Below are 13,062 nucleotides of genomic sequence, written 5' to 3'. Positions count from 1 at the left end.
ATGACAGGCTGGATCCATAACCTAGGCACTGTATCCCTGGCAGTGCATGAGGTAGTCAAGACATCACCTGGCTTGCAATCCCCACTGGGGTTCCAGGGGCAGGACCCCTGGTGTGAGCAGTGGTGTGAGGAGCGCTGGCTCTTTTACCTTCAGCGCATGTGGAAGAGGTGATCAAGACAGGCAGGATGAGGTGGGCTTGACCAGCACCAACCAGCCTGCAGCAGAGCCATGGAATGGCTGGAATAGGACCACAATAGTGCCCACTCTGGCCTCTCAGGACACGCAAGGCCAGTCTACAGGTTTGATCTGGCTTGCAGACCAGCCCCATACTGCTCATCCAATCTATGGGGCTGGCTGAGTTTCACACCCCTTATATAACATTCATTGGGATACAGAGATTGTGTACATCCCAGCTGTTTGTTGTTCCCCTAGGAGATGAGAGACTGGTTGCAGTACTTGCTTCACTGAATATTTGATTATGTAAGCAAAATAGAATTGCTTCAACAGGACAGAGAGAGAGAGATGCTAGGTAGGCAGTTCTCCTGAGAGCTAGGTAACCTTGGTTTAAGCCCTTGTTCCAGTTCAGGCAAAGAGGGGATTTAAACCCACATTTCCTACATCTTAGCTGAGTGCTCCACATTGGTTAAAAGGCATAGGGAATTGTAGTTCTTCTTCCTGGTTGTGTTTTATATGGGGGTTTTAAACCCAGTATGTCAACTGGATGGAGCTCCACAGCCAAAATAAATATAGGGGCACCCCTAGTTTTTGAATCCTGCAAAGGTTCAAGTGTGAGCTAGTCACTGAACAGCTCAGCATTGCCAAGACAAGAAATTGTATCCATGCCCAACTGCAGAAATGCTAGTGCTTAGGGGACTTTTCTGGTGAAAATGTAGGTGTTGAAGGAATTTAGGCTCCTCCAAGGTTATGCAAGGGCTCAGCTGCGTGCAGCACAAAGAACAGTGGAATGTGCCCTTCAAGTCCACATAGCAAGCCTTGCTACATAGCAATTCCAAGTAGAGCTTTGCAGTGTGGCTGCTAATGCCGAGGCAAAGCCAACCCAGGTACCCAGATCCAAGTCCTAATCAGGTGGTTAACTCTTCAGTGAAAATATATTTAAAAGGGCTAACACAATCCTTGTACATATAAAGGGGAACATGGACTAGCTTTATGGTGGGGATGTTATTCCATGTATAGCAGACGTGGGTTACCAGTGTTCAGTCAGTTCTCATATTCCCATTTCAAAAGGGATGTTGAAAATAGCAAAGTGTGTGGCAGAGGAGTGGGAGGATTAGAAAGGCAGGTATTCAAGGATGATTTGTGGTCCTGCATAGTAGAGGGAAATTAACAGGGCTCACTTTATTTGGCTTATGCTAGAGAAGGTAAAAAGGCAAATTATTCACAGTCAGCATGTCCCTACAAGAGGAATTAAAAAAATATTGACCAAAAAAAAACCAATTTAAAAGTGTCCAACTTATAATCCTTCCACTCTCCCAAGTGATGCATTTTCGGTTGCTTGATAGCCATCGTATAAACCTGTTCTCCTGTTTCCTATAGAGTCTTCTGTGAAAAAGAATGAACTTCAAATGTGTGTGTCTATATGTATGTATGCATGTGTATATATAAGTGTGTGTGTGTGTGTGTGTGTGTATGTATAGGTATGTGTGTGTGTGTGTGTATAAAATAAACACCCCCTACCACAAAAATACCCTCCATGCTGATGCAGTCATCCCTCTTTTCTCTAGCACAGATAAATAGAACGGGGAAATGCCATTTTCCCTCTGCAGTTTTACTTTAATGTAGTTCTAATCTTTTCTAGAAATGTCTTCCAGAACCTTAATAGCTAACATTGTTGATCAATCACTCTTGCTAAGGATTTTTAAAGTAATGTAAGCCCCACCCCCTGGTACAGCCAGCCAGCCAAGGGAACACTTAGCAAACCCTCTCTCTGCTTATGGATGAAACCCTTTTCTGAGAGGTTTGCTTTATATGAAAGAGAATGGCTCTATTCAGAAAGGATAACAATCTTATTGCTCAAGGCTGCTTTAAATACCTGTTGTGACTGATTTGGCAAATACTGTAAGCACTAAAAACCTCATAAGATCACCACCAGGAGGGGAGGCATCCACAAGCCTCACTTCAGATGCAGTGCCTCTCGTGAAAGCTTTTGATAATCTATCCTGCAAGAGTTGAGCTCTCTGTTGGATACACCCCTAGCTCTTGCCTCCTCTGGCAGAAGCTCCCCAAGGGTTCACTGCATCACTGACTGTAGGCTGGAGCAGCGGGCTCTGACCTACAACCCGTGATGGTTCGAAAAGAGACTGGATATGTTCACAGCCAATAGATTTATTACTGGCTAGTGAATAGAATGGTTGGAGATGTTTTCTTTGGCATCTCTAACCCAATAAATAGTGGATGCCAGGGAGGGTATTGAAGTGGGGATAGATCGCTCTAGAGATATCCAGTTCAGTGCTTTCCCTGTATAGCACCCACTTCCGCCACTGTCAGAGACAGGATACTGGCGTAGGTGGACCATTGGTCTGTCCCAGCACTGCACTTCTTGTGGTAATTTTTACTAAATCTTGTGGTGGGTGTGTGGGCTGGGAAGGAAGCATTTAACAAAAGTTACCAAGAATTCTTTCAGATTTTTTCCCCCTTGGTATGTGTTCGTTTCCCCCGTGAGTCCCCTTGGTTTGTGTTCATTTCCCCTTGATGTGTGTTCATTTTTGGAAAAGGAAAATGATCTTTAAATAAATCAATAGCCTGTCTGCATTTGGAGCTTCAGCTGAGGAAAGCTTGTGACACACATGCACACACACATATGAATGTATATATATGTATGTATGTATATGCATGTGTGTCACACACACACACACACACATCATACACACACACATATACATACACACATATGTGTATTAGAGCTGTGCAAAGCTTCAGGCGGTGATTTGATTCAGATTCGATTCAGAGGAGATTCAGCCTGATTCGGTTGCCAAATCTCCGAATCCGAATGGAATCGGGGGACTGATTTAAAGGTCTGAGTCGATTCAAAGCTCTCTGAATCTTCGGAAAAGATTTGGGGAGCTTTGATGATTCAGGCAGTCCCTAGTGGCTGCAGCAGGGAGCTCTACCTGACTCTGAGCTGGTAAGTACTATGGATGGGAGGGGGGGAGGGGACCATGGGGGCACCCCTGCCAGCCCTCATGACCCCCGTCTGCTCCCCCAGGCCCCCCATGGCTTCCCCCCGCCTGCCCCAGCTCGGTACTTTAAAAAAAAGCCCCAGTGCTCAATGGGTAGTGCTGGGCGGGTGGCAATCCCTGCTGCCCCCCACTGCCCCATGCTGCATGGGGGGCTCTGCCACGAGCCCCCCAACCCCCCCCGGCCACCCCACAGGTGTCCCACCCAGGCCAGCTCTGGCCCTCTAAGAAAAAAAAAACCCAAGAAAAGCCCAGAGACTCACCCCTCCTGCAGCAGCCTTGGGGGCTCATGTAGAGCCCCCCACCTGGCGCAGGGCAGTGGGGATCACCCGGTGCTGGCAGGAGCAGTGAGTCTGGGGGTTTTCCTGGTTTTTATTTTTTCTTAAAGGGCCAGAGCTGGCCTGGGTGGGGCACCCCTGGGGGGCCTTGGGGCGCAAGGAGGGGGTTTGGTGGCTCATGGGGTGGTGGTGGGGGGCAGTGGGGATTGCCCCACACCTGACAGCACCTGGTGAGCCAGGGCTTTTTTTCCCCAAAGAGCCGGGAGCTGCAGCAGCCATAGCAGGGCTGGGAGAGGGGCGGGGAAATGAGCCTGGCCTGGCTGATTCGACTGAATCGAATCTCTGTCTGCCGAACCCAAAGCAAATACTAGCCGCTTCCACAGGACGGACGGACACACATAAAATGTGTATATGTATAACACACACACACGTTGGTCGGGTACAAGGTATGACTTGATCCCGCGTGACAGGTTTCCTGTCCGTGTCACTCGTTGTACCAGAAGAGGCCCCGAGGTGGGTTTGGTCTCTGCCGTACAGCAGGGCCTGCGCTGCCCCACCCCCACCCATTTCCGCCCAGTCCAGCTCCCTCTTCCGCGCCCCCGCACACAAACGTTCCAATGGCGGGGGCGGGCGACACAAATTCATACCGGCCGCCCAATGGCGAGCGCCGGGCACAACCCGCTGCGGACGTAGCCCAATGGCGAGCGAGGTCGCGCGCGGCCCGGGCATCCGGCAACTAATCAGGAAGGGGGGCGGGACATCCCCGCCGACGCCGGCCAATAGGGAGGCAGGGCCCGGCGTCCTATATAAGCGGCGCGCAGGAAGCGGCCGCGCTTTGGCGGTGAGACTTGGACTCGTTGCGCGTCCTGTGTTACCTGAGCTTCAGCGGAGCCATGGTGAGGCGGGCCGGGGGGGAGGGGCGCAGGCCGCCGCCGCCTCGCTGCAAAATGGTGGCGCCCCGCCCGCGCGATCATGGCGCCTAGCGGCCCCGGGGCCCGGCCCGGCGCGGAGCTGCCCTCGGGGCCCTGGGAAGGGGGCGGCGCGGCTGCGGGGCATCGCCCCGTGTAACATCTCCGTCTTTCCTCAGCTAACCGCGGGCCAGAAGCTCTGCCCGGGGCCGGGTGGCCGCTAAGCCCAGCGGCAGCTCCTCGGAGCGAGCAAGCCTTGCTTTCCGACCCGATAACAATATTAGACATCGGCTCTCGACTTTTTAAGACGCAGCAGATGTAACGTTTCTGCCCGTGCGGTCTTGGCCGCCGCGCTGCTGCTTTAGGCGAGCTGGTCTCATCTCTTTTTTTTTCCTTCCTCCCCATCTACGCTGCTAGAACGTTTGTGGGGTTTTTTTGTAAGGATTAGGAAAACTGCCAAAGCTACTTTCTCTTGGAAATGAGTTGCAGACGCTTCTCCACCAATTTAGAGAAGCTGGTTCCTCTCCATGAGTGATGCTATAACATACAGTGAAGTCCTGGGTAGCTTAAAAAAACGCCACCAGCAAAGGCTCAGCGCTGAAAGGCACCCTCTGAAAAACCCAGTGTTTTGTTAACGTGAAAGTTTGTCATTTTTTAGCACTGGACTTTTGAGCGCTAGCGTTTGGCAGCAGGACCCGTATTAGACTGGTGCGCAGGGTGGCCCGGGGCAGGGGCGAAGGTGTGGGCTGGTTCTTCCCCCCTCGTCCCCACATTGAATGACTTTTGTTAATTTGCTTGGGACAAGGTGGTGCTCCCCGTCTACAATTTTATATTTTTTCATTGCTGGTTGGTTACACGTGACCTGACTTCCCTTTGCGGATGTCCTTGGGCTCCTGCCTTAGTTGCTTGCTCCTAAAACCGACTCCAGCTGGCAGTACGAAATGCGTAGACCTTTGCAGTTCCTGCGCGGAGCATGAGATGGCACTGTTTCTTCTGAAACCCGTCTGGTGAAGGGAATAGGGTAGGTCAGGGGCCAGCAAGATTTAAGGGGTGGCTAACTGAAGGCAGCCAAGTCCCCCTCTACACTGGTAGCTTATGCAGTGATGGAGATGTAACGCCCTTTTCATTTATGCCACTATTAACTTGTGCAGCCATTTTAAGGTGCCATAAAATGGCAGACTGGCCGTAAAAAAAAGTTGTACATACAGTGTAAAGCAATTTTATGGCTGGTTTATATGGTAGAGTTACCCTTGGTAAGCTACTAATAGTCATGAGTGCAGTTTCTCCCCAATTTCTCAGGAATAACGATCTGATTACAACTCTACGTTCGTTTATCTGCTTCTTTAATCTGGTGTAAAGGTCAAGTACACTGAGGTCAACATGTCCTATCCAGGCCTGAAAAGAGAGACAAAGTGTTGTGATTTCCCTGTAAAGCTCATTTAGGCAGGAGACAGGGTTGAGACTGTGGACATGTACTATGGGTAATGTATCCCCAGTGCTCCTCTTTCCTGTGTGGTTTAGTAAGGATTTCTTTCTCTCTTTTTTTTTCTTTCAGTACTTCAGTTTTGAAAGTGCAAGGGGAACATGGGCAAGAATCAATGCTGAGCACCCATAACTTGAAATCAGTATTGATAGAGGCTTGTAGGAAGTGTTCACCTTGGTGTTTAGGCCATTTCTGAAGTGCCTTTCAGTCTACTGAAAAAAGATATCCCCTGGATTGCTGCTGCAAGTGAAACAAGGAGCAATGGCTTCAAATTGCAGCAAGAGAAGTTTAGGTTGGATATTGGGGAAAACTTTCTCACTAGGAAAGCAATAAAGCCCGGGAACAGGTTACCTAGAGAGGTGGTGGCATCTTCATCCTTGGAGGTTTTTAAAACCCAGGTAGACAAAGCCTTGTCTGGGATGATATAGTTGGGGATGGTCCTGCTTTGAGCCAGGGGGTTGGATTAGATGTGATCTCCTGAGGTCCCTGCCAACCCTGATTTTCTGTGAAACTGCAAACAAGTCCCTTGACCTCTGCTTCAATTTACTTGCTTCAATAAATATAAAATCCTGCCCTCCAGTTTTGGGTGAAAATAGACATTTGGGTTTTTTGGTGGCTCTTTTTCTGTTTGTTTTATTTGTAATGGTGCTTTGAATAAGTAAAGCCAATTTCCTTGAAGTTTGAACATAACAGGGAGCCAGGATGTGCTACAGAACTTGACCCTGAAGCCCATCTACTCTATACTGGGATCTATTTCCTGAGAATAGTGTTGCCTGGCTTGGGTGCAGCAGATACTTGGAAGAATTTTCTGATCTAGAACAGTGTTAAATAGTTGGGGGAAGAGAGACCCTTATTTGCAGTTAGATTTTTATAAATGAGTGCATGAATCAGTCATTCGTGTTGGTTCTCAAGTTCTGTACTTCTGTATCCAGTACATGGGAATGTACGAGTCACATGCCTAGCGGAATGCATAAATTACTCCTTCAGCATGTGCAACATAAAGAGAAGGAGCTGGGGGTTGTACACCTTCAAGATTAATGACATAAAAGCTTTTTCTGCCTTCATGTACTAATAAAAACATAGTATGGTCCAGTATTATGACTCCTGTAAAATGTGCTCCCTCTGCTGGCTTTAACCACCCCACTCCTGAAGCTGGACTGGTGTCCTGAGTGAGCCAAAGTGGGCCTACGGCCACTGCCCTAAGATGCATGTTTAAAATGGCTGTTTAATTTTTTTGGTGGGGGAGGCAGTCCTCAACCAGGGAAGGAAAATTGGCAAACTTCATGCTTCCAGGTCTCTGAGGACACTAACAATGAAGAGCAGAATGAGCTTATAAAGTATTACTGGATGTTGTCCAAAGTTATTTTTTTCTAGGTGAAAGTAGATGATGACTTGAAGGAAGCTTTTGTGTTTGGTTGAATTTTGTGCCAGCCACGCTAACCCCCAGCACAATGGGGCCAATGTTATGGGTGCTGTCTTTAATAATTCTGCAGCATGGTAGTTTCAGGCAGTTTGTATCAAACATTTTGCTAGACAAGGAAGCTACTGTTCCTGCCAAGAATCCTTCATTTTCTTCTTTTTTTTTTTTCTTTCCCTTTGCACAGCGTGAGTGCATCTCAGTCCACGTGGGTCAAGCTGGTGTGCAGATTGGCAATGCATGCTGGGAACTCTACTGCCTGGAACATGGGATTCAGCCCAGTGGCACCATGCCAAGTGATAAAACCATTGGAGGTGGTGATGACTCATTTAACACCTTCTTCAGTGAGACTGGTGCAGGAAAGCATGTCCCCCGTGCAGTGTTTGTGGATCTTGAACCTGCAGTGATAGGTAAATAAAATCAGCAATGTGGACTGAACTGACAGACCAGCTGGAATGGTGCTCGAAAGTTCAGTTTACCTCTGTTTCTGGTGTGGTAGAAATATTGTAAAAGCACTTAAAGTATCTTTAGGCAAAGCTTAGTCAGTGTCTGTAACTGATACTTTTTGCAAGTGACCCAGGAAACACACTGTTTCCTCTTAGTCTCTAACAAGTAACATGCATCCTAAAATTGATTAGAACTTTACCATACAGATCAGGGTTTTAGAGTTAGATGCATGTGCTGGGTGTCCATTACTTGGCATCTAAGGATCCAGACATACACTTGGATCTTTAGATTCTCACATTGTTTCCTACAGGCCAGATCACCCTTTTCAGATTACTGGGTATACTGTGCCTTCTGAACTCTCAAGGCAGCTTTCTTTTGTCCATCAAATTCTCCTTATGCTCTTAGAAAATAATTTATATTCTATATCTGTGTAACCAGAAGTGCGCTTGTTAGAAGCCAATGGCTCTGTGTTAAAACTACCAGCTAGACAAGTTAACTCCTGTTTGCTTCTGGGTTCCCTTTAGTAGAGTACCCCCAGTATCCCTCTTTCTAGCACATCACCACCTTCCATATGATGTTCCCTGTGATTTACGTACGTCCATACTCTTCATAAAACCACTTCCATCCTGTCTTGTTGCCCCAAATACACTGTTTTATTCTGTCCCCTTTGTGTCTCTATTTTTTCATGTTTTCTGCCTCCTAGTCATGGTTCTTCTACAGGCTGTACCAATTCTTTTGCATTAGTATTCCAGAGACTACACATCTATGCCTTAAAGAAATTCTAGATTCTCTTAAGTCTGTTGCTTAAGGCAGGGCTGGCTAACTTCTAAGTGTCTGGGGAACACATGCTGTGAACACACGGTCCCGTACTGTGCTACCTGGTGTCCTGCTCCACTCTACCATGTGTCCTGCTGCACCACGTTTCTTTCTCCGTCCCTTTCTGGTCATTCATTGATAATTGTTATTAAAAATTCACATTACAAATTAAGCAAAATTTTAGATGTAATTGATCTTTACGTTCTGGATAATTGGTGCTTGGCATAGGGAACTTATAAAATACACATTCTGTTTCTGTAGCTCATATTTTAATCACAGGGAAGAATCATAGAGGAGCAGGGCTAGATGGCACCTTCACAAGTCATCTAGTTCTGAGGTAGGATCATCCTTTTCCAAACAATCCTATACAAATTGGTTGTTTAAACCTCTTCATAAAATTTTCATCAACTCTGATGCAGCACAGACCTGGCACAAGTAAAGCAGGGGAACCACAGCAGCCAATGACTTGCTTCTGTAATCTGCTAGAGTGGTTCAAAAGCCAGAAAACTAAATTGGCATTTGATTCTGGACATGCAGATATTCAGTAAGGTACATAAGTGACTCAATTTTTCCTAGCAATTAAACACCCAGTAATCCAGCAGCACCTGGTGGGAACCCTAGGTGCCTTTTTAAAATGAAAATGTTTATTATTGAGGTGTGTAGATGTAGATTTGAGTGTTTAGTTTTGTCTTAGGCCAAACAGCACGCAAAACTTACTGTAATTAATTTGCACAATGTTTGTTTTTTTTTGCAGATGAAGTGCGGGGTGGGACATACAAACAACTTTTCCACCCTGAGCAGCTGATATCCGGTAAAGAGGATGCTGCAAATAATTATGCTCGTGGTCATTATACTGTAGGGAAAGAGATAATTGACCTGGTCCTAGAGCGTATCAGGAAGTTGGTAAGTCTTTCTGTGATGGTGACTATTCTTTCAAATGGGGATAGCTAACCTGTAGCAGGCATGTCACAAGTGGCCAGAGCAGCCTCTCTGACCTGTGACAGATTGGGAAGGGAGCAAGAGGCACAGTAGCAGATAGGACAAGAAGCAGAAAGCAAAGCAGCAGATCAGGCAGGGGCAGGGGATTGGAGTAGTATTCAGAAGGTACAAGACTAATTTGTGGAACACCTGCCAAAAATGTGGGCCCCACTGCCTTGAGAGATTCAGCTAGAGAAAAATATCTGTCATGATCAGAATACTCTAATTAAGCTTTCATGGGACACTTGGGGCTCAGTTCAGTTCTGCACCCTATTGAATGGTAAGGAAAGGTGTAGAGGTCTGTTCAGTTATCTGAGTTGATCAGGTGTGTGTTACTGATTAAAAATGGAAGTAGCTGATCATGGTTCTTACTTGCAATCCAAGTGAACCCTCTCAAATTGTCTAAACTGCTTATGTTCAACAAAAGAGCTTTTATCCTAGCATTTGATTTTTAAACCTACAAATACCAGGGACGAAGCCCTCTCAGTAGTGTCCAATTTCCATGTTTATTATTGGAAGAGGATCAGTTCCTGGCTGCGATTACTTTAGAATTTTTAATCAAGAGTCTTTTACTGTGCTCCAGAATGGTTTGGTTTTGTGCGATTTGAATTCAGATCATCATATTTGAATATTTTATTCCTCTCTTTATTTAGTTTCCAATTTTTTTATGGTAACAGAAAAACAAGGGTCTGAGATTTCCTCAGGCCATAAATCTTGTGGCAAACTGAGAAGAAGCAAAGTATCAAGCGGCAAGAACGTGCTTTGCATGCAGTCATAGATACAGAATGGTTTTGATCAGTGCATAAAGACAATAGGAGGATTTGGCCTTCAGTGCTGTAGTGGGCCATGCAGGGGGTGGGGGAAAGAAGAGCTTAAAAGTAGTATCTCTTTTTCCCCAAGTTGCTCTTTGAAGGTCAGAGGCAGTTTGCTATAAATTTTGAATCCTAAACTAGGGATGAAATGCCAGAGAAGTCTCTTTATATTTTTAGTCTGTTGCAGCTGGTTACATGCACTCCAAATTTGACAGGGTTTTTCCTTTCTATTAAATTATTGGGAGTCCTCAGTCCTTCAGATCTAAGCAGGTTGTATTCCTCCATTTCTGAAGAGTGAAATACTAGCTTTTGTGTACTGCAGGGGCTTCCTGTTTGAACTGGCTTAGAGAGGTTGCAACAGGGCAACCATCTCTTCTGCGTTTACATAAATGCTTCTCAAACAAAATGGATAGCAACAGGAAATGACTGCAATATAGAATAGTGCCATCTCCTGGCAGGAGTGCATGATGCATGCATAACACTTGGTACAGAATTTGAGCTTTCTCAGTGGTGAAGATGCCAAACTCTCTGCTTTTTAAAAGTCCAGTTTGACATTAATTTCCCTGAATTCGAATGTGCTTCTAACTTGGATGCTTTAAACCTGCATAATCTCAATTTAGCACTGGAACATAGGACAATGCCAACATTTTGGGACAGATGTAGAATGTCAAATAGTATGTGCATATAAATATAAATGATGCCACAACTTCCAACTGTGTATTTACTGATCAAAAAGGTATGAAATGGATTTTAGGGAAATACTGTTAAAGTGAAGGAGGTAGATATCATAGAAAATGATTCACAGTAAAGGGGCGGTTTATTTGAATTTTAGATTCTAGTGTTCAGTTATGTTCACATTTTAAATATTTTTTTCTTTCTTTCAGTCTGACCAATGCACTGGCTTGCAGGGCTTCCTGATCTTCCACAGCTTTGGAGGAGGCACTGGCTCAGGTTTTACATCTCTGCTGATGGAGCGCCTTTCAGTTGACTATGGAAAAAAATCAAAGTTAGAATTTGCAATCTACCCTGCACCACAGGTCTCAACAGCTGTTGTTGAGCCCTACAACTCTATCCTGACAACCCACACCACTCTAGAGCATTCCGACTGTGCCTTTATGGTTGATAATGAGGCCATCTATGACATTTGCCGTAGGAACCTGGACATTGAACGCCCTACCTACACCAACCTCAATCGCCTCATTGGCCAGATTGTCTCTTCCATTACTGCCTCCCTGAGGTTTGATGGCGCCTTAAATGTAGACCTCACTGAATTCCAGACCAACCTGGTGCCTTACCCACGTATCCACTTCCCCTTAGTAACCTATTCCCCAATTATTTCAGCAGAGAAAGCCTACCATGAGCAACTGTCTGTGTCTGAGATAACCAATGCTTGCTTTGAGCCTTCCAATCAGATGGTAAAGTGTGATCCTCGCCATGGCAAGTACATGGCCTGTTGTATGTTGTACCGTGGTGATGTTGTTCCTAAGGATGTCAATGCTGCTATTGCTGCTATCAAAACAAAGCGCACAATTCAGTTTGTCGACTGGTGTCCCACTGGTTTTAAGGCAAGTGCTAACTACTTCCTTTCTGAGGCTCTTCACTTGTTTTGCATTAGGTTAGATTTTTGCATTAGTAAAATCAGGGCTGTGGCGCAGGTACCTAGTGGGGAGTTCAGAGTGCTTTTAGGAGTGAAGATGTGCATTTCTTTTGAGCACGCAGCTCTTTGGATCATTATAGGAACAATTACAGATGGATAAAATCAGGTGTATCGGTACTTGATCTTCTGTCTGATAAATCTGTAAACAATTGGTCATTGCCAAATATGACAGGAAATCTAACTTTTTTTTTTTTCCCCCCCCCTCCCTTGCCCCCTCTAGGTTGGTATTAATTACCAGCCCCCAACAGTGGTACCTGGTGGAGATCTTGCCAAAGTCCAACGAGCAGTCTGCATGCTTAGCAACACCACAGCCATTGCTGAAGCATGGGCCCGTCTGGACCACAAGTTTGACTTGATGTATGCCAAACGTGCTTTTGTCCACTGGTATGTGGGAGAAGGAATGGAGGAAGGCGAATTCTCAGAGGCTCGGGAAGACCTGGCTGCACTTGAGAAGGATTATGAAGAAGTGGGCACAGACTCAGTGGAAGGAGAAGATGAAGGTGAGGAATATTAAATTCCACAGAAGTGAATGGCAAGTCTTTGCTACTGTATAGCCTCTTCAGCAATAATGAAAATGTGGAAATTTCATTTCTGAATCATGCCAAGCTGTTTGGAATAAACCTTTTTTTAAAATTGGAACCACTTAGTAGTCTCATTAACTCTGCAGATGCACCTTTCAACCACACACAGATTGATGGCCCAAACTCTACATTTGGGGGGGACAGAGACAGAAACCATACAAAATGTCATCCCCTACCATGTAAGGCAACCTCCACTGTGGACTAAACTGAAGTTGCAGTACCTGATTGTGAAAATGATATGGCCCGCCTTGCTTAACAAGGGCTCTCTGCTATGTTATGCCGACAGACTAGGAGTTTGTAAATGTCCTTCTGTAAAAGCAAGGCACAAATCAAATAACGGGGGAACATTATGGTATTTCAGTTTTTGTTCTTTGCCTGTCGTAATACTTGGCAGTCTTTTCTTGCCTGAAAAGGTGGAATCCTCAAAGACTTGGATGGAAGTTGGGCAACACCATCCAAGGGGCAAATAGTATCTGTATTTTAATTTGGAA

At 45.8% G+C, this 13,062-nt stretch overlaps 1 protein-coding gene across 1 annotated transcript; it reads left to right on the top strand.

The window, feature by feature from the left end:
• The first annotated feature begins 4,257 nt into the window (after positions 1 to 4,257).
• On the top strand, positions 4,258 to 12,629 carry LOC102576504 (tubulin alpha-8 chain). Its single transcript, XM_006277981.4, has 5 exons — positions 4,258 to 4,368; positions 7,468 to 7,690; positions 9,298 to 9,446; positions 11,218 to 11,898; positions 12,211 to 12,629. Exons 1-5 carry the CDS (start codon positions 4,366 to 4,368, stop codon positions 12,502 to 12,504), a joined length of 1,350 nt encoding a protein of 449 aa, XP_006278043.1. The 5' UTR covers positions 4,258 to 4,365; the 3' UTR covers positions 12,505 to 12,629.
• The last annotated feature ends 433 nt before the right edge of the window (positions 12,630 to 13,062 follow it).

This window comes from Alligator mississippiensis, chromosome 14 (genome assembly GCF_030867095.1).
Source record: "Alligator mississippiensis isolate rAllMis1 chromosome 14, rAllMis1, whole genome shotgun sequence".
Classification (NCBI taxonomy): Eukaryota; Metazoa; Chordata; order Crocodylia; family Alligatoridae; genus Alligator; species Alligator mississippiensis.
The sequence above is the reverse complement of the archived record's forward strand: the minus strand, read 5'-3'. Positions and strand labels throughout refer to the sequence as shown.